A 22,438-nucleotide genomic window follows, 5' to 3' on the forward strand; every position below is an offset into this window, starting at 1 on the left:
TTTTTTAAAAGCACGTTTGTATACACTTAAGAAAACAGATTTAAATCGGCCTTCTTGAATTTACCTATAAATAACTATAATTTCCCCTCAGTTTTTTGAACTATATAAATGTTCAGGATTATTTAGTGTTAGTGCAATGTGTAAAACATTTTTTTTCGCTCCAAATGCTGCAGAAAGGCTTTGCATCTTAACTATGAATTGCCTAATGTATTTAAGTAGCAGAACAAAATTGGAAGATTGTTGTGTAAATCTACTTTATTGTGATGAATTGGTGTGCTTAGATCTAGTGCTGAGCTCATGTGTTCAAGTAAGACAACTTGCAATGACTATCAGATGGGGGGTGGTATATGGAAATATTTTTAAGTAGTTTTACTATGACTTTCTTTTTAAAAATGTATGTATAATCATGTTGTACAATTAATTGTAATGCTACACTGTTAGAAAAATGCTCATGTGTGCATGGTTGAGCGTAATGTGCTTATTTAAAATAGAGCTTCTTAGCTGTTGGAACAAATTTGAATTTGTTTAGAAAAACAGATTTTATCCCTTGAAGAAGGGGAAAGGATGTATTGATATTTAGTTTTATTGTTAATTTTGGTATCTGGTTATACTTGAACTTGTCTCTTTTGAATTCCATTTTGGAAATTTATCAGCTTGGGTAGTTTTTGTTCTCATCTTCTGCATTTTCTTCGTTGATGCCAATATCTACCACTACCTACCATTTCCTTCCCATCTGCTTTATGTTGTTGTTGTTGTTTTTTCTTTTCTTTTTTTTTTCCCTCTTTTTGTTCCTCTTTAAATTGTGGGATACCATCCAGAGACATAGGTTAAGGAAAAATGCAAAAGATCCGTAATCTAGTCAAGCTTTTGCATGCTTCTTTAATCAAGTTTGATAACACACAGCCGATTTCCCTCAAAAATGCAAAAGGGGCAGGTTTCTGTTTTAACATGATATGTGTCTTCTTTCTTCATATGCTTTATCACCTGTATTTGTATAAAAGAGAAGCTTCCATAAAATCACTGCCTCACTCATCCAGTTAAAAAAAAAAAAAAAAATCTCAAAGGTTTTTGTATGTTTTTTTTTCCAAAGCTACACTAAAAATTATTACATCCCGTATTAGAAATTATACATTACAGCTTTTATGGTTGAGATGCTTTTAGTGCTGTTTTCTACTATTTATCTAAAAAAGATAATGCCTGTTTCGATGTATTATATGAATAACCTAAGGAGGGTGGCAGAGGGCTGTTTTCTCTTTTTAAATAAATAAATTTAATAAATTTAATAAATTTAAATAAAAAATAAAAAATTGTGAGCTTGCAATAGTCTTAGAAAGTAATCTGTATATGTATTTTTGTAAGTTCTGGCCAGGATGTCCAAGGAACAAGCGTGGTGGCAAATCTTCCAGTCCTGATGCGACAGAATCCTGCAGAAACACTCCGTCGAGTTCTACCAAAAATCCGAGTAAGTTTGTGTGTAATGGTGTTTGAATGTATCTTTTTCCACCAGTACAAGTACTTCAAAGAGACAAAAAAAACAAAAAGTCCTTAGTACTTATATTACAAACTTGCTCGGAGAGCTGAGTCTATCAGATCTTCCCTATTAGTTGACTGAACTTAAGTAGTATTGCAGATAATAGTATCTGTTTTGAAAAGTGTTAAAACAGGAAAAGAAAGCAGAAATTATACTGTTTATATGTTCTGAAAATTTACCAATGCTTTGACAGCTTTTTGAGAGCTCTGATGGCCGGCTAGTCACACTGGTTCAATTTTAAGTTCTCAACCTCATTCCATCCGACAGTCTGCTATCCAGAAGAGTATGCTTTGCTTTTAACTGTCCTGAGATTCACGTGCTGCCCTCCACATTTTTAATAAGCTACTGTTGGCTGTGGTAAATGCATGCTGTCCATGTAATGTTAAACAATAATTCTGTACACCTATTTATTTGTATAAGGGATATTTTAAGAAAAAGAATGATCTCTGTTTCTCCTCTGCCCCCAGTGTAGCGTGGAAGAAATGAAAAAGTGCATTTAAGATTGGTTTTAGGAGCAGCTTCAATCAAATGAGACTGCATTACAGAAGCAGATGTTTATTCCTATTTGCTATATATAGCTGTACAAGGCAACGTTAGGAGTTAAGACTTTGAATATGTTACCATGCTTTTTAGAGTGGTTTTCAGTGATTCTAAGGCTTTATATTATTTTTGGCTATCAAAATACCTGAAAGTTTACTTTGATAACAGCAAATTGCTTATTTATCTTTATCCTTTTCCTTCTGTCAGGGTATTTTCAGTCTTCTACTTGTACTGTTAACATTTTGTTTTAGAGCAGTCTCTGGCCTGGTCTGATGCAATTGACCACTTTGATTTAAGCCTGTTTCTAATCTATATAAGTTGTCAGCTAAAAGATCATGTGTGAAGCTATTTGGGTGAATGTGTGTACTTTGTATGGGGAAAATAGGTAGAAAATCATATGGATTGCTTATAGAAATTGTTTTCAAAGCACTGTGTTCATAATATTATGGACAGTTTCAGTAACAACAAACAGAAAAAAGTGTGTGTTATTGTTTTTACTGTGCCAGATACTATGATGCTGAAGTTTTTCCATCAGGGACATTTTCAGGCTATGCTTCTTTAGTGTTAATAAACTGTTGTTTTTATGCATTTATATAAAGGAAAAATATTAATGTAAGAGTTGAGATTAAAAAAAAAGCTATTGAAAATGAAAATTCTGCTTCAATTTTGCAACAAAATAATTCTTGCATATATGAACAGGAAATCACAGTGTGGAAGCATGGTAGTCTTTGCCTCTTTCTTTAATAAAATATCTATTATGGAAAAACAGTTTTCAGTTCATAGTTTTCTATATAAGAATGGAGGAAAAAACCCAAATATGGTCATTAGCATGATCAGGGCCTGAGGCCTGGAAAATATCTGACAGTATGCTGGGAATTAGATCTTAGTACATACAGATCAGAAGGAACTTAATTACTTTAAAAAAGTATCTTCCTGCATAAAGGACACTTAATTGAAAACACTGTGTGAAGAAACAAGATTTAGAAACCGAAGACAGGAAAATGGTGAATGAAGGAGACATTGTTAATAATAAACATGATCAATTTTTAATCAACTAACTGTGAAAAGCAGTGTGTTTTTCATCATGCGGTGTCTTAAATCTAAACTGAATGCCTATCTAGATGATAAATGAAAAGAAACTTAAAATGAAACTTAAGTTAATGGGCTTGAGGCAGAGAGAAAAAAGTGAAATATAATGGCTTCTGGAATATAGACAATCAGTCTAAGTGCTCCTTTTAGCTTTAAACCTTACAAATAGTATTTGTATAGTCTGGTTCATCACAGTTTGATGTGCAGTGAAGTCTTATCATCCACAGTATGCATGTAGCTCTTTTGATCATTTTGGAAGTGTTTTTGAACAAGTGAAAACCAAAATCCTAGAATGGTATGCTCAGCAACATTTGTATTACAAAATCCATAGCTCCTTATTCTTGGCTGTGGATGTAGTAGCAATGGAGGAGCAAAGACAGAATTTATGGAGAAAAGAGGGTGGTTCCCAAGGTTATTGAATGCAAATATTTTATCATACTTAGATCACGATGATCCACAATGCTGTGCTTTGTATTTGGTGGTTGTTTTTTTGTTTGTTTGTTTTTGTTTTTGTTTTTTTCCTGCAGAAATAAACAAAGCTGTTGAGAAATAATGAACTATAAGTTACACATTTGCTGTACTTTTGCACGTGCACACTGGTTGACATATGTGTAATGAAAACTTTCTTGTTCTACTCTGAAGTAAGCAACTAATCATTTCTCAGATGATCTCTGCAAGCTGTATGTTCTCAGCATAATTCACCTGTGTAATGCTTAGATGCTTAATGGATGTTTTCTTGAACCTTTAGCTAAGAGTATCAGTATATTTTAATGTGTGACCTGAGAAAGCACTTCATCTCAAGCACTTTACAAATGAGAAAAAACTTGTATATAGAGTACTGAATAGGAAATGCAGACTTTTAAGTTGCTACAGAGTTTGAAATCACTTGTAAAATGGTTGTAATGTTGTAGTAGTAGAGTAATGCATTGAATTTTCTTGTGAGGCAGAAGGATACAGTTAGAGAAGTAAACAGATGGAGTTTTCATGAAACTAATAGATGTCTTCATACTTGCAACGAATGCTATGTCCTAGAACGAATCCTGCATGCTCTTTGCAAACAAATGTTAAATTTAAATTTGCTTTTTGTTTCATTCTGCAGATTTAATAATATTTTCATATTATCTGTGTTTAACTTTGGAACTGATGTTTTTAAAGACAACCCAATAGTTTTCTTATTTCCTATATGTTAAAGCTGAGTGCCAGTAGATGCCAAACATCCTGTGTAAATATTCTGGTACATCCTGCTCTATGTTATGATCTGTGTATATGTATGTGTGTATGTATATGGATGTGTATATATACATGTATGTGTATATATACACACATACACATATATACATATATATACATACGTATATACACACTCATTTGTGTTCCATGTTGCCTGGCAAGGAATGAAATTTGAATTACATTCTGTTATTTTAGTATTACTCACTGGAATGATATATCTCTTATAATTCATATGCACAAATAGCAGAAGTGAGGTTGTTGTCTGGTCTGTTCTTACATCTCAGTTTATGTTGTAGAAAAATCCACTATTATGTATTGATGAAATTGAAAGTCAGAAAATATATTTTAATTAACTTTATTTTTCTTAAAAGGTTCTTGTTATAGTATCAAATATTGTAATATCTCCAAGTAATTGTTAAGAGAAAATAATTTTTAGCCAATTTTGTAGTTTACTCCGGTTCTTGCATACTGATTCTTAAAATGAATGTTTTTGAGTTCTAGTGTTCTTCCAGTGCATTTCTGCCTTGTGTTCTAAATTGATATAATTTCTAATTATACAGGAGGTGCTGCATGTTGCAGGAGTGGAAATGCAGTTAACAGCTGCTGTTTCATTTTTAACTGTACTGCAAGATGAATCGGTGTCCATTCATACATACTCCCACTCCTTCCTACACATCATTCTTCAGAACTTGGAACACAGGGATGCAGGTCAGGGCTGTGTAGCTATGCTTATGGTGACTGATTACTTCTGTGTGTTTCGTTTCCTTAGTGACAGTACAATGCTGTGTAAAGCAGTAAGCAACTTTATATCTAGACTTGCATGAAATGAAATATTTATGCATGCTGACCATGTACACACTGATATTTAAAAGTAATTGTTGTAACTGACTGAAATGATAAAAAACAGTTTATTTGAAGGAGTAAATCTAAAAGTTGTTACAGAGTCCATACTTCTACCGAGTAGCAGAATTCTGTGGAGGAGACAATTGTGAGAGAAGGGTTGATGTTTCTTCTGTGATAATTACACTTCTCTTAACTTCTTTGACACTGTTTTTTGGGATTCAAAAGAAAAAAGGCCTTTTATAAAACTAGAAAGATTTATAAGAAAAGATTATGCTTCTGAATGAGGAAGATTTTCTTTTCAAAACAGAGTAATTATTTTCCCTTCTAAAGAATTAAAAATGCAGAGGAATATGAACAGAATTTGCTTTTTACCTATCTTGCTTCTTAATCATAGAGTCAAGGAATGGCATGAGTAGGTAGGATCCTTAAATACAATCTGGTTCCAACCCCCTACCATGGGCAGTGACACTTCCCACTTGCCCAAAGTCCCACCTGATCTGGGCTTGAACATCTCTATGGATGGGGCATCCACAACCCCTCTGAGCAGCCTGCTCCAGTGCCTCACCACCTTCACACGTATCTAAATCTGCCCAGTTTTATTTTAAAACTGTTACTCCTTGTCCCGTCCTGACACAGAGTCCTTCTGCAGCTTTCCTGTTGGCCCCTTTAGGTACTAGAAAGTCACAATGAGGTCTCCCCAGAAACTCTTTTTTTTTTTTCCAATCATCTCTTCAAGAAGTAGTTTTGTAAAACTGATGGGTGTTTTCTTATACTCATTATATGTACAGCATAAAGTATAGCTCATTTTTTTCTGACAGGTGTCAGCAACGCATGGCTAGAAACTCTTCTTGCTGTAATAGAAGCTTTACCCAAAGAGACTATCAGACATGAGGTAATAATATCATAGCATCGTTGAATGGTTTGGGTTGGAAGAGGCCTTAAGGATCGTCTAGTTCCAATCCCCCTGCCACAGACAGCGTTGCCAGATGCTAAATCAGGCACCAGATCAGACTTGCTGGGTCTCCATCCAGTCTGGTTCTGAACACCTCCAGGATGGCATCCACAACTTCTATGGGCAGCCTGTGCCAGCACCTCACCACCCTTTCAGTGAAAATTTTTTTCCCCATTTATGCTAACTGCAAATAAAAGATTGTAGTTCCCTGCCATCTCATTCACATTGGTAAGATTTGTGGCAGTTCTGTGCCTGTGAAAACAGTAGTGCTTACAGAACATATAAGAGGGGAATGTGCTAAAGCAATACAGGAAGGTCACCTTGAAAAATTGTAGTATTCTTCAGAGGATAAAGTTTGTATGTTTTCTAACACTTCCCTTACACTTAGTATTTTTAGTAACATACTTTCATCTATCCTGTTTTGATTTATGGGATAGTATCACATTGTGTGTGATGAACAGAAATTCTGGATTTCTTCTGAATGGGCATGAATGCTAGAGATGCATTTCACTGTGCGCTTCAGTTTTCTTGATGTACCAAAAACCTAAAGCCCTACAAGCACTTAATTTGTCATTTGCGTATCTTTAGGAAGAAGAAGAAAATAGACCATAATGTTTCCCCGTTAGTCAACTAATTTATTTAGTTTTATTTTGAGAATTTGTATTTTATTGTTAAGTTTAAAAGCTTTGAGACAGTGATAATTTTACTGTGTTTAGAACTATACAGAGTTGTAAATATGTGATCATTTCTGTGGTTTAAAAATACTCATTAAAATTAGTAATTTGAATCTGACACTGTTGAAAAATAAGCTTCTAAAGGTAAAAAGAAGTTAGTGTCAGCTCCAAAACCTAGTTAGAGTTACTAATGTGGTGTGTTTGCTTTCATATTCAAAGATGAGATGAGTAATAAACTGTTTTCCATATAACTTATGAAATATTTGTGTATGAAGTGTTATAGTGAGCATAACTTTTCTCACCTCAGAATTTCAGCTAGTAAGGAGAAAAATGCTTTAACAATATTGTTAGATTTTGCTGCCCTGTGTATATGTTATCCTTTTGTGGAGCTATGCAATGAGACTGAGTAAGGAACTCTGGCAGACTGCAGGAGGATCGTCTCTGTAATGCTCTCCCTGGCATGGCACCTGTATTTCCATGATTATTTCTGGGCCAAAACCAGTAGATCTAAATGCAGAGTTCTGCACATCTGAGTTTGTGGCACCATAGAGGTGATCCAACAAGTGACAGCCCAGCTCCAATTAAACATAGAGGTTTTCTGAATCTACATAGGAATGAAACCTTTCCCCAGTTATGCATAATCAAGGGAAATTCTTGCTTCACACCTTCATATTAAAGCTGATGTTTCCTGAGGAAAACTCATGAAAAATAACCTCAGTGTTACTTTTCCTTTCTCTACCTATTTTTTTTTTTGTTGTTAAAAGAACATATTTAGCAGCTGTTGTGAAAATTACCAGCTAATAGCTATAAATATTCATATACAAACTTAGTCTCAAAATAAAAACACAAGTAGACAGATGTAAAACTGTGGCTGTGATATGAATCATGAACTGCTATTTGGGCCAAGATATCAGTTTAACATGCTATAATTAACTGAATAATAAAAACAGGTTTTCAGTAGACTATTGATGTAAAAATGCATTATATTTTTATATATTTATATATTATATATTTTAGTAGGAATTAGTTTCATGAGAGGAGTAGATGACATCTGGTATATATGTTTTTCTATTTTTTCTAAATATATTTTTAAAGAAGGGGAATGCATGATTTACCTGTGACATTTCTTCTTTTTCCCTCGTGTAGATCCTGAATCCACTTATTTCCAAGGCACAGATTTCTCAAACACTTCAGTCACGCTTAGTTAGTTGTAAAATCATGGGAAAATTAGCTAATAAATTTGAAGCTCACATGTGAGTAGACTGCATATACATTTTCATTCCATAATGTTTATCAGTATTTCTTTGTGCACAAAAGTTACTGAGAGAAAATTATTGCAAAAATCACGTGTTTTTCCTACAGATTTCTTTATCAAGCTAGTAATAACAAAATGTTCACTGCAAAACTAGCTTGTAACTTCAGCTTATATATTCTTCCACAGATTGATGTGGGTATCATTTTCATGTCATTCTTGTTTATTGTTCTTATTGCTAGAAAATAAGGCAGTGGATGTCTCTGCAACTTGTGGAGACAGAACACAATTGCCTTAGAGTTTATTATCATGAAGAGAAAGCTTCCTCAGAACTCTTCTTCCTAGCATCTTGTCTACCCAAATTTCACATGTAGATATATATATATATTTCAATCTATGCACGTAGAGATGCATTAGGAGCCATTATTTTTGCCTAATAATATCCAGTTCCTGGATTCAGTGTCAGTAGGTTTGAACAGTGATGCAAAATAGGGAAAGTAAATCTGAACCCCTTATCTGCCCCAAGCGGTTGGTACAGCACATTTTTGGAGGTTTATTCAGTCTTATGATAGTAAAATATTTTCACCAAATGTGTTTCCAATCCATGGACCCACTGCAGTGTGTGAATGCTGATTTGGAATGTCCTTGGTATACATGAGAAAAGATTAATTCATGTCCAAATCAGTAGAGCTGTCCTATTTTTCAGTATGATTTCTGACTCAATAAGCAACCTTTTATTAGCTTTCTGTTTTATTCTGTACTTTCTGTTTTCAAAAAAAGGACAAGATTAATTGGGATTTGCACTTCCATTTATATAATTTGTGGTATTTTTACAGTGTGTTCAAAAGTTGTTCTGAAGATAGTTATTAAATGAGGACAGCCATAAACGAGGACAGCCTACCTCCTATTTCCATAGTGTAGACTACAGTAGGTGAAATATGAGCAAACTACAGTGACTGTAAATAATCCTTTTTCTATTAGTATATATTTGTGTCTGATGTACAGTGTTACAATTTCAAGATTTTAAAAAATCATTTGCCATCCATGATAAATTAGTAAAAAATAAAATTGGTGTTAGAAGTCATATATAGATAAAATGTGAATGCTATGAAGTGGATTCTATATATTTTTGTTCTACGTATTAATCAAAATTGTTTGTGTTTTTAGAGTTAAAAGAGAGATTCTTCCATTGGTAAAATCACTGTGCCAGGATGTAGAGTATGAAGTAAGAACTTGCATGTGTCGGCAACTAGAACATATAGCTCAAGGAATAGGGTGAGTACAACTTGCATACTTCTAATTGCAAAATCGAAAATAGTAATGGTAACCTAAAAATTCTTTTTAAGATTTCTAACTTAATTCATGCATTCTCAGTAAGGTGTTTGGAGTGTACAAATTTGTTCTTTGAGCTTGTGGTTGGCTGTTTTATATTTTCAGATTGTTATTTCTTTGTGATAGTAGAACTGCTGAACCATACAAACAATGCTTCCTGTGCCAGGAGTTAAAGAAAGCGGTACCTGGTTTTACAGACTTGAAAAAATAATGAAGTGAATTTCCTTGTGCCATGTTGCAAAGGTGGATAGATTAAGTCTCAGTAGTGCCTCTGGCCTTTCCAGCTGTGAATTTATGAGCAGATTCAGGGATGAGGCTGAAACTGAAATGTAATTTGAGAGCTACTGTAAAAATGCACTTCTGTTTAGCACTCATGCTTGTGGAAATTATTTCTGTGCCTATAGAATATTTTTTTTTAATTATGAATTATGTTGTGATTTAGATGCTGAACTATAAACAAACAAAAAAAACCCCAAACCAGCACTATGAACAGGAAACCACAAAAGCACCAAAAATTCCTGCAAACAATGCTATTTACCTCTCAGCCATGAAATATCAGAAAAATGCAGGTTTAGGCTGTGTTTTAGTGTACTCAGATATAGGAATGGATATTCAAAGCAAGAGCAAAGGATTGTGGTAAAGCACTTAATTTCACGTTGTTCAGGTGAGGTCATGCAGAACAGTAATTTCTAGGTTCTCAGGTAAACTGTCCTTTATCATGTATGGAATAATTTTATATTTGTGCTTTAGGCAGCTCTACTGCAAGATCTTTGCCCTTCAAAAGGTCAAATATTGTGAAGGAATTTGAAAATAGTATTATTCATTTTTATTCATAACTAAGTAGTATTATTAATTTGCTTTTGTATTTAATTTCTTTTATAATGGTAAATCATTGTAACATTTTTCCATTTTGAACAGCTTTGGATTTGAAAGAATGTATGATAGAAGAAAAAAAAAAGGCTGAATTGGTTGATAATTTTGAACTGAAAATTTAACACACACTTTACTGCACTGAAGTACTAACTAATCTGAAATCACATTTATTTTTACTGCATGTATGTATCTCGTGTACCATTCTGTATCTTAAGACTGAGTTCTGTTTAATAGGAGACTAAAGATGTGTGAAAGGAGAGGGTTCTGTGTATTTTCAGGGACTGATTATGGTTTTTCATGGTATTCCAGAACTGTAGTTTTGTAGGGAGTTGTTGTCCCAACTGTCATATTAGAAATCTTTCAATGTCACCAAAACAAAGAAAGCTGTAAAAATAAGTTTTCAGAACTTTTTTATTATTATTATTATTATTTTTTATTATTTTATTTCCTCTCTACTGTGCCTTCATCTGGAATATGGTCCTTTACATTTGACCTCTGGCCCTCCCTATGTTGTATATTCTTGTCTTCTCCACTCATCTTCCTTCCTTTTTTCTTGTTTGTTTGATAGCACTATATATATATATATGTATATATATACATACATACATATATATATATATATATACACACACACACACACACATATATATGGGTTTGGTTTTTTTGTTGTTTGTTTTTGCTGTTTCCTTATGAAATACAGTCTACATGTCCATGGATCCCTCCGTTAACCTCTGCTATAGTCAGGAGCTGAGAATCAATCATATGAATCTGTATTTGAAAATGTTTTGTGACTTATAGCAAAGAAAATATATATTTTTTAAATGATGTAAGTGCTGCTTTGAATCATAACTCTTATCTAGAATATGGATATGGTTGCAGAGCATTGCTTTCATATATTACTGGAAAATTTTTAGTGTTTTAACAAGATCATAGCTGCACAGATTTTCTTGACCTGTGACACAGTCTATCGAGAAGAAAATGGTTTTCAGTGGTAGCTTTCAGGCAGCACTTTTGTGAATCTGTGTATTTGCTCTCAGCTGTTTTGTTATAAGATAGATGCATGAGCAGACAAGTGTTGAAATAAGAATGCAATGTGTTGCATTTATGTTGTTTTCCTCACTCCTCCTCCAAATGCTTTTTAATTTCAAGATATTCTAAGAGCAAGAAAGAAGAAACAAAAAAATTGTTTTTGTGCGTAACAAGAAGGCAATATATTATACTAATAAATGACTTTTTTGGAAGGGAAATAACATTTTCTGCATGCTGTTGAGTGTCTTTCAAATTAATCAGATTGAATGTCTTAGACTTGGGCGAGGAAAGCCTAAAAACAACATAGGTATTATGCAGTGGCAAATGGCAGTATTACTGGCAATTTACCCAGCCTTAATGTAGTGGCTTAGTAGAGCTAAATGCATAAGTATCAATTAGGGGTCCATTCTGAATAATTTTCTTTTATTCTTTCCTCTCCACTGTCTCTTTTTATTATTTATGTATCTTTATACACTGCTGTCTCTGTCAGCTTTCTGCCTGATCTCATCATAATGATTTAGATACTTTAATCTCATAGAGACAGCAAACTGTATTTTCAGTATGTAAACTGCTGCTATGTTTTACATTGAGGATGAATAGGTAGTAGGAAAATAAAAACAAAATAATGGAAATGAGCATGTTTTCTTGTATGTGATGAAGGCACAGTGTGACAGCAGATTCAAGACCTGTTGTTACTGTTTAATGATGTTATTACTAAATTGTGCCTTGTAATTTTCCTGTAATACAATATAAAAAAAAATCTAACAAAAAAAATGATTAATCATCTGTTTGGAAGAATGCTATTTAGCTAATAAACTCTACAAGGCACAAATTAGCTGGTGCTAATTACTTGTAAAATTTGAAAATGTCTGTATTACCTTATGTAAGGAATGGTCTGATTGGTTGTTCTTATTTGTTAAAATCTGTCAGCCTAGAGATTGAGAGCAGTTTTATATTAAAAACTGTGACTGAAATGATAGAGTCCAAATTTTCTGCATACAGTTGCTCAAAGCTTAAAACATACCTTAGATTTTGCCATTTTGGTTAACGCTCGTGTATATAATTTTATCAGTGTTTCTCTGCAGTTTTATGTTTTGGACAGTATTATAAGCACTGAGGGCTGTATTTGTGGCTATTTTAAATTGCTGAAGTCCCACTCTGGTGCTTACAACAGTTTTCACTAATGGCTGGGCAGACCAAGAACTCATTCATGAGAGCACAACAAAGCAGATTTCTTAATTTGAATACATACGAATTCAAACACTTAGAAATCTTGAGTTCTATTTATAAAAAAAAAAAAGAAAAAGAAATTTCTATATTGAAAGTCTTTCATTCTTTCTTGTGATGAAACCCTTTCATTACAACTTTAAAACAAGCCTAAAAGCCAGTGTTTTTAGGGTGAGTGAGGAAGCTTCATGTTCTCTGAGCAGCAGTTGCTTATCCTCTGCAATGAAGGCTCGTCTTTGGTCTTCGAACCATAAGGTTTCTAGATGCTTCAGTCCCACTTGACGTGTATTTAATCATTTTGACTTCGGAACTGACTCATTTTGAGCTTCATTGAGGAATTCCTGAATATTTGATCAGAAGTTTTCTTAGTGACATAGTGAAATAGCTGGACTCCTTTGAATTTTTTCAGATTGCATTTTCTCTGATCTTTTTTAAGTTAATTTGAATGCTTTTTTTAGTGATGAAGTTTCATATTTTAAGTCCTTAGATGAAATGCACGTTTCTATTTAATTTTCATTTTCTTACAACTTGATCAATTTTTCCTTCTTGAACACCCTAAGAATAACTAACTCAGTATTTCAGGATAGTTTCAGAACTCTGTTTTGTGATTGCAACTTTGATTTATTATATGTTTTCTCTTTAAATGTTTGCCTCAATCTCCAGGACAGAACTAACCAAAACCGTAGTGCTTCCTGAATTAGTAGAGCTGGCAAGAGATGAGGGCAGCGGTGTGCGCCTTGCAGCTTTTGAGACATTAGTGAATCTGCTCGATATGTTTGACTCAGGTAAGGACTTCATTTGGACCTAGTAGCCCAGTTTTTAACTCTTCAATGCATCTTATAAATGTAATTGAATCTTTGTTCTACCTGCATTAACACATTTCTGATTTTTTCTCTTTTATCCTTTATGTATTTCGTGTCTTGCAGTGCTTTAGTTTTTTAAGAAAGGTGAACCAGGTGTGTTCACAAAAGCTGTTATTTTCTTATTCTAAGTTTCTAATATAATGAAATGAAACCAAATTAGTAAAACTAGTGTACAAGTGATAGGAGTATTGGGTTGCCAGTATTTACTTAATGCTGTTATACATAACGTAATACAAAGTATTAATTCAACATATGCAGATACTTGTGGGTTTATTTTGTTGTTGGTTTTGGCTGGTTTTTTTTGTTTGTTTGTTTGTTTGTTTGTTTGTTTTTGGGTTTATTTTGCTATTAACTGTTTTTTTGCCTCTTAATTGAAGTAAAGCTTTTCATAACTACAGATTGCAGCTCCTGAAGCCAGGCTGAGGCAATGATGTGAAATTCATGTGTGTGTCAATAAACTTTGCAGTTTTTAACAATGTTACATGTTGAATACGTTCATAAATTTTGGAGTGAAAAATAATTCTTCATGTCCAATAAATTGAAGTGTGCACAACTGATCTATATTGGAGATCTAAGAATTAGCAATTGCTGTTTAAAACACGGTAAACTTGTGGGTATATGGTAACGAAAGCTTTCTACTTTGCAACAAGGAAGTATGTGTGTTATATAAAGCTTTTCATTGTATTTAAAGTGGAAAATGTAAATGCTTGTAATTTTTCTCGTGCTCAATATCTTTCCTCTAAACAACATGAATATTTCATGATTCTCCACATGTAGGGGTGCCTCTTTGTTGTCCTTGGTACTCTTAGTGATGGTGAGGTGTCCACATTCGTGGTGCTGGAGTTCCCATCACAATTCAGTTCAGCAGTGATTGAGCAAATTTTAAGTTTGCTGGCTATTCTCCTGTAGGGGGAATGTTCTGGGTAAATGCAGTGCGTTGTTCTGCAGTCTGTACCAAATTTTTCAGGGCTATGTGTTAGACAATGGTAGGCAGCTTTTCTGGCTCGATGTCAGTTATATTCTCTGCTGTTTTTGTACAAATTGAGGTGTACAAGGAAGTGAAGTACATGAAAGATCCTGTCTATAATGTATATGAAAAAAAGTGTATTGTAAGCTCCATGAGTGGTTGATGATCATTGCTCATTAATTGCCACTTTGCTCTTTATACATTTTCCAACCTCTTCAGTTGTTTATCTTCATTAGTAACTCTGTATTTTGCACCGTATTTCCCACTCCCACTCTCGTGTTACTGACTGTACGTCCTGATACAGAAGTGAGGAGCAAATATTTACTTTACAGGAACATGGTGATGAATTACTAAAATACATGACTGCTTAGAAGCCATATGGAGAAATACATAAAGAAATAAGATTTGGGGGAGAATGTCATCAATGGACATTTTAGCAGTTAGTGCTTAAATTAGCAAGTAAGATGGTAGATTAACTTTCAAATTCTTGAGCTATTCTGTTGATATTGTCACGTTTCTGCTTGTTTTTGTTCCTGCCCATCTTTCCCCCACCTTTCCAGTTGCCACTGCTTTTAGGCATGAAAAAGGAAAAATTAAGAAAAATAGATTAATTAACAGGTTTGCAAGGAATGTGCCTGCAGGTGTTTGGTTTGCATAGGTTTCGTTTCATGGCTGAAATACAAGATAAACTTTTCAAGGTAGATGACTCAATATTGTATCCTAGGGTTTCTCTCTCACAATATCACAATGTTTCTTCAGGTCAACATCCATTTGTATTTGCTGAATATGAGAGTTAAATTACCATTAAAAAAAAATATAATCCAAATCCATTTAAAATTTGAATATTTTAAAATACATTGCTTTTATTTAAAATAATCCCAAACATCAATTTCTTTGAATATTTGCTCTTTATTTTATGTGGGAACAGGGTGCTTGGCACTGTTTGCTGTATTTGACATTAATTATTTCTGTTGCCTTAATTATTTTGTTTCTCTGTGAATTTATTGTTTGCCAGAAGATTTGCAGTTTCCTCAGTAGGTTGCAGAAATTCACTTCTGTCAGACTCAGATTTTTCTTCTTACCATCATGGTTATGTTTGGTCATAACCTCGCTGTCTTCGTACTATTGTAAGAATTATTACTGCTAGAGTACTGCTGCATTCTTTAACTCCCTGTATTCTTGGTGAACAGAGAAGTTAGTGGCTGTTCGTTTATTCTCTGTCCCATTTTTTACTGGTAAGTAAATTTTCCCTAAAAACACACAAAGATTTAGAAGAGAAAAATCTGGACTTCTACTATGGTAATGTTCCCTACTCTGCCTCTTGTTTTCTGCCTTCAATGAGTGTGTGCCAGAAAGATTCCTGAGCATGTTAAACAATATTTTTTTGTAACTCATTGTAGAATCCCACTCTGTGTGGTCTTTTAGGATGTTTCATAACAACTGGTTAACTTTAAACGTCTCTTTTGTCTTTCAGATGATAGGAGGCAAACTGTGCTCCCCTTAGTGAAATCATTCTGTGAAAAGTCCTTCAAAGCAGATGAATCCATCCTAGTTTCTTTATCTTTCCATTTGGGAAAACTGTGCAATGGATTATATGGTATGATATAATGTTCTTTAAAAATAAAAAATAAAAAATGAAGGAAGGTCAGAAAATTTGAAGCACTTGGAAAGATATCAAGATATCAGTTAATTGGATGAGATGATAGTTAAGAGAGAAAATACAACACTACAAGTCTGAAATAATCTATCCAGTAAATATTCAATTTTGTGAATTTGCACTTAAGCTATCTGTTGGTTTATCGTTCTTTTATGTTTAAACAGGGACAGAAGTGGAAGCATGATGTCTTTTATTTATTGGTTTGACTGATTTATTTTGATACCTTGTTTGTTATTCTGGTTCATATGAGTTGGATGACTGAATTTTTGAAACTAGTAGTCTTTGACAGTGCAGTATGATGTTAACTTCGTATGTTCACTTCTGTGCTTGATATCTTTTTTTGAGGCGTGAAAGAAAAAGTGCAGCCCATAAGGAATTTCAGGGGAGAATGGAGATCTAACAGCATGTGGATTCCCAGCTACAGCTGTGACCCATTCTGTACCCATAGTTCTTGTTTTCTGTACCTCAGCACTTTGTGCATGGAAGATCTTTCTGTTACCATTCTGCCTACTTTTATCCTTTATACAGAACTTAACCTGGGAAGGGGCAGCACACACATTTAAGCTGTAGAGAATTTCCTCCTGGACTTTTAACCCCTTTGATATTTCTTGCAGATCTTAGAGAAAAGGTCATTTATTGATCAGGTTTGAGACTATCAAGGTGACAGCTGCTTTACTACAAATAACCTGAAAAGGCTATTCTATAGTGCCAAAGTGTTGTTTACAGAACCCCAAAGTTAGAAGAGTCCATTCTGTTTTTATCATGTATTCGCAAGCTTCTTCAGGTTGACTGACTTTAATTGCTGATCTCTCTACACCTCTGAACTCTGTCTATCTAATTCACATTTTCTTGAATTGTTACGCCTTAGAAGAACTGAACAAAATGAAGGGGCAAGACATTCACGTGTCTTGCAAGCCAAATTGCTGTTTATATTGTTCACTTTGAAAAAGTTTTGTTTTGTTTTTTTTTCCCAGCAGTCTCAGTAGTTTAATGTTATTTGTTCAAATGCAGGCTATGAACAGAAGTAACTCTAAAGTTGGGGTTTTGTTTCTTTTCTTTAAAAAAACTGGTGTCTATTTAGTCTTTCCTGTCGTATCTGACTAAGCTGTTGTCTCTTATCAAGCAATTTTGAAGCAACTTTACAAATCTCACTTTGCTTATGAAAATGTCAGCAGGCATGCCTTTTTACTGCATCTTCTGCTATTTGCAGGTCCTGTTAACCAGTACTTGTGGGAAAGGGAATCTGTTTGAAAGGTTTTGTTTTTGCTGTGTTGACTGTTGCTCATTTTCTTGTTTCATTTTCAGTGTTTACAAGTAGATTTTGTGATTTTTTTTTGTTCCTTTTTTTTTTTTTTTTTAAGCTATTAAGTTAATCTGAATAATCCAAAATTATATGGCTTGCTCTTCCCCTCTCCAGCTGTTAAATGCCAGTATCACTTATGCCTTTTTCCAGTCTGATGTGGCACTCATATTTCGTCAGATAGTAGTTTTCATACTCTTTCATACTAGAATAAAGCACATCTGACCTTGCACATTTTCAAAACCTCTTGCGTGGTTTAAGTATTCACTGACCTTTTCCTTCTCTTCTTAGAGCTTGCATCTTTGGTAATCCTATTAATTGTACTGAAGCTGATTATTCTAGCAAAGTATGAGAATTTTTTTTTTTTTTTAAAGCATTTTAGTCTCTTGGTCCCAATCAGTGATAGCTTTCCTCTGTCTTGAGTAGAAATCTCAGTTTTTCCTTGCTTATTTGCTTATAAATGTATACCTTCAAAATGACCTTTTTAAATTTTTGAAGTCACCTTACTAGTTGCTTTCCAGTTCATGTTCTATAATTTCGTTCTTACACTCTTTACTATCTGTTGCAATGTGGCCTAATTTTTCAACTTTCTGAGAGCAAGCAGTCTTCATGTGACTGACCTGCAGAGATCTGAAAATGGAGTAAAGATGAAAATCCTGTTAGTGGAACAAAAAATTATATTCGCAGTCCTGCTGCTGAATTCTTAATTATTCCAAGAATTATGTAAACAGAAATCAAGATTCACTCCATTATAGGTAGCTCCCATTTTTCTTTAATCATCTTTCCTGTCTAATTTGTACTGATGATACAGGGAACACAACATGGCAAACTTGATAGATTTGCAAGTGGTATTTGTTTCTTGAGCGCTAGTAATAGCATTTCTAATGAGAAGAGTAATCTTATTCTTATTTTAATTTTGGAGGCATTTTTACTCCTGAGCAGCACTTACGGTTTTTGGAATTTTATAAGAAGCTTTGTACACTGGGCTTACAGCAGGAAAACGGACACAATGATAATCAGCTACAACTCCAAACTCTGGAACAGGAAAAGAAGTATATTTCAGTGAGGAAGAACTGTGCTTACAATTTTCCAGTAAGTAACATTAATTTCAGATTAACTAAGTTGTGTCATGCATATAATTCACAAAATAGGACTGCAAGAAGGACAGAGAAGGTATTGACAACAACTGTACGTTATTAGCTAGATTCTAGCTCTTCCCTGGAAAATTCAAGTTAACATCTTGAATTAGAGGTTGAACAAAAGAGTTTCCAGGAAAGATTCATCAGTAGAGATTCTAAAATAATTATTGGAAAGTTTTGACTGAGAGATTACTATTTCAAGAGATAACTGATTTCATTATTTCATAGAATTGCTCAGGTTGGAAAAGACCTTAAAGATCGAGTCCAACCACAACCTAACCATACTACCCATACTACCCTAACTAACAACCCCCCACTAAATCTTGTCCCTGAGCACCACATCTAAACTGTTTTTAAACACATCCAGGGATGGTGACTCAACCACCTCCCTGGGGAGCCTATTCCAGTGCTTAACAACCCTTTATGTAAAGAAGATTTTCCTGATAGCCAACCTAAACTTACCCTGATGCAATTTAAGGCCATTTCCCTTTGTCCTGTCAACAGTGAGAAGAGACCAACTCCACTCTCACTTTCAGGTATAAAGGTAAGCACCTTTCAGATATTGGAAGAGAGCAATAAGGTATCCCCAAAGACAGGATTCCTGTCTGTTTTCTCCAAACAATTAGCACAACATCCTTGAGAATATGCCTGTGAAACAGGGTAGACAATTTCAAATCATCCAAAGCTTTTCACATTTTTTTGTGTGTCTTGAGAATGCAAGAACTTGGAGATTGTCTGAATGATTAAATTCATGCTTGAATCATGTTCCTGCCTGGATTCAAAAAGTATTTGCAAGTTTATATGAGGTTGTTAAATCTACCACTCATGCTTTTGCATATCTATTTTGTTTTTTGACATACAGCATTTATATTTAAAGAAACTAAATTTGTACCAAGAGCCAATAAGTGGGTTATTTTTATTCTACCTTTTAAAAATAACACCATGTAGTAGAAATCTGTTGGTTTTGTTGAGCAAAAACAAGTGATGTACACACACAGTTATGTTGAGATTCAGATACTTTAGTGTTTGCTAAAACATTGTGTTGCTCTGGTCTTCAATTGCAGCTTCTGCTAGTTTACTGGAATGTTATTTATAAAACAGCTTTTATTGCTTGTGGTTTTAATCTGTCTACAGAAAAAAAAGCTTGCAGTCTGGAAGATCTGTACAACCAATTTAGTCCTTAATTCTTTAACTTGTCTGATGTCTTGTTTTGACACAGCCATCAAAAATATCACACTTTGTCTTTAAAATCACAACTTGTTAACTCCCAAGTATCTCACTCATTGTAACTCAGTATTTTTTTCTGATAATCTCTGATTAGCAGTACAGTTAATAGAAGACTTTATTTTTCCACAGGCCATGATAGTTTTTGTGGATCCAAAGAACTTCCATTTAGAACTATATTCTATATTCTTCTGCCTTTGTCATGATCCTGAAGTTCCAGTCAGATATACTGTGGCCATAAGCTTCTATGAAGTATGTCTACAAAAATTCTTTGTTGGTACTGAAGTGTTTCCATTTTATGTTTCGTTCTTTAAGCTCATGTTTGTGACTGTTCAACCTGTAGAAGAAGACTTCTAAAAACTTGCTAAAATGATTTATTTCATCAGAACTGTTCAGTCTCTTCTAGTATGTAATTATAGCTCATAAATACTTTAGCCTGTTATGCAACATTGTCTATAAAACTGTAGTGTGAGGTTAAGAAGCAAAATCTGAAAGAAACAAAAGATGGTCTAGTACCACTAACAAAAGCGATTGTAGTAATTAGATTATTTGAAGGTTTTGAATGCTATTGTAAAATAATGAGGCAGACAGGAGAAAAGGAGCTTGTCACTTTGTTCCAGAAAATTTTTAGATCTAGACAATCTGCAACTATACTTTATTATGTGAAGACTATTTCCTTGTATTAAGTCTAAGTTAACACTCAAATTTAATATGAAAATACTTGGAAAACTATACAGATCTAAAAGCCCATATATTCTATGATTCCACTCAATGTACATAAGTTCCACTGTATTATTTTTGTAAAAGTTCAAAAAAGTCTTGGCATATATATTATTAGCAATACAGTGTGAATTGCAGAAATGAATATACACTCTCTTCTGAATGTTGCAATCCATATCAGAGATCATCAAGATTTTCATCGTGTTTTACAAAGAATCTTAGTAATGAAATCCTCATGTTAGTCTTTTATGCCATTTTGTAGCTGAGGAAAATTGTAAATTAAGCAGCTCACTGAAAGTATTTAAATCAAGGGTAGAGAAATAAATGAATCATAGAATCACCAAGATTGGAAAAGACCTTCAAGATGATCTAGTCCAACCGTTCACCATGTCTCTTAGTACAACAGCTGAATATTTCTTGAACACCTCCAGGGAGAGTGACTCAACCACCTTCCTGGACAGCCTATTCTGAGGCCTGAGACAGCCTTATTTCTGTCATCTTAAGAAATTTGGATGGGTTTCAATTTCTCTGTGCTTGTTGATGCCCTCTCTTAATAAATGATAATCCAAGCTAATTATCGAGATTATACTGCTAGCATATCATTCTACATAAAGTTTTGTCAGATGTATAACACTTTTGAGGTTCTGTCCAAATATATATAAAATATTCTAGCTCATTAAAACAAAAACAAAAACATGTAAAGCTATACTTTAGTCTGAATGTACATTTAGTGCCAGTCAATGTATTTTTAAGACCATAACTAGCAACCACATGACAGCCAGATGTCAGTAACTTATGGCATTCATTGATGGCTAGGTATGCTTTTCAATAACTGCCTGTGGCTGTTTCCTTGAAGTTTAATCTTGATTACAGAAGATACTATCTTCAATTGGCTCATATAAACATGGAACACCATTAAAAGTCATAAGCTAAGTATGCACTATAGCAAAAATCTCATATTTACTGGTTAGGTAACAAGTCTGTTTCTTGTTTCACTTTCTCTATATAAGGATATTTTTAGTGTGATCAACAGGGAAGTACACAACTTTAGAAGGCTGATACTAAAAAATTGTTCTGCTGACAAGTATGCGCATGTAGGGTAATCGCTGCAGTGCCAGGGAACTAAAGTATGGTTTACCTTGTTATCTTACTGCCTTTTTTGTTTGTTTCCTTGTATGTTTTAGGTTGCTAAGCTTTTAAATTCTGGTGTGTATACAATTCAAAAAGAGCTGGTTACGCTATTACAGGATGAGTCATTGGAGGTAATATGCTTTCTTTGGAACTTAATTTTGCTTGTTACACGGAAGCAGATCACGTTGATGTTTAGGAACTCTGCAGGAAGATGAAACAGTAACTGCTCACAATCATGAGCAACTTTCTGTTTGTGCTCAACATTCCAGGTTCTTTTTACTTTCTTTTATTTATGTTTCTCCAATCGAAGAAGAGATGAAGTTGTGTGTGGTTCAAAGATCAACATTTTTAGAAAGGATTTCAGTGCAGAATCTCTGGCCATTCCTAAGATGGTTCAATTTAGTGAGCTTTGGTTTTAACCTATGTGAAGAATTAATCACTTAAGTAAGTTTAACAGACAGTATAGCAAGAATTATTTGGATTTGTCTTTTTTTTTTTTTTTTTTTTGTGACAAAGTTGGAGTTTCCTCTGATACCAGTACTTGAGCATTTTGTGCTGGTTTTATTTATTTGCTTTTCTATCTGGAGGACCTTTGGATATGGCATGGCAAATTGAATTTTCCTTTAACGTGCTGCTTTTTACTTTGGTATCTTCTGTTAGGCATTCTCAAGGGAATTAAGAATGTTTGTAGAACATCTACTTATAGCTTATGAAATTCTGACCTGTTTTAAAAGATTTCTCAACTCCAGCACTGGAAAGCTGAGACTCAGAAGCAGCTGGTGATTTTGAAAAATTTCTGAGTTATCTAAATAGTAAAAATATTCAGTGCTACAGAAATCCAGATTGGTACCAAGTCATATTTAGT

The 22,438-nt window shown here is 33.9% G+C and overlaps 1 protein-coding gene across 6 annotated transcripts in view; it reads left to right on the forward strand.

Moving 5' to 3' along the window:
- Positions 1-22,438, forward strand: part of PPP4R4 (protein phosphatase 4 regulatory subunit 4) — a 66,146-nt gene that overhangs the window by 22,078 nt on the left and 21,630 nt on the right. For 5 of the 6 annotated variants that reach the window (XM_090141545.1, XM_090141548.1, XM_090141547.1 and 2 more), the window contains exons 3-12: positions 1,360-1,462; positions 4,951-5,098; positions 6,052-6,125; positions 8,006-8,112; positions 9,279-9,386; positions 13,236-13,357; positions 15,877-15,999; positions 18,282-18,451; positions 19,855-19,974; positions 21,627-21,704. In XM_090141545.1, the coding sequence (XP_089997671.1) occupies positions 1,360-1,462; positions 4,951-5,098; positions 6,052-6,125; positions 8,006-8,112; positions 9,279-9,386; positions 13,236-13,357; positions 15,877-15,999; positions 18,282-18,451; positions 19,855-19,974; positions 21,627-21,704 (1,153 nt within the window). The remainder of the gene's footprint in view (positions 1-1,359; positions 1,463-4,950; positions 5,099-6,051; positions 6,126-8,005; positions 8,113-9,278; positions 9,387-13,235; positions 13,358-15,876; positions 16,000-18,281; positions 18,452-19,854; positions 19,975-21,626; positions 21,705-22,438) is intronic. The other variant, XM_090141549.1, reaches the window with a different exon arrangement.

Source organism: Phasianus colchicus, chromosome 5 (genome assembly GCF_987193195.1).
Source record: "Phasianus colchicus chromosome 5, bPhaCol1.hap1.1, whole genome shotgun sequence".
Classification (NCBI taxonomy): Eukaryota; Metazoa; Chordata; class Aves; order Galliformes; family Phasianidae; genus Phasianus; species Phasianus colchicus.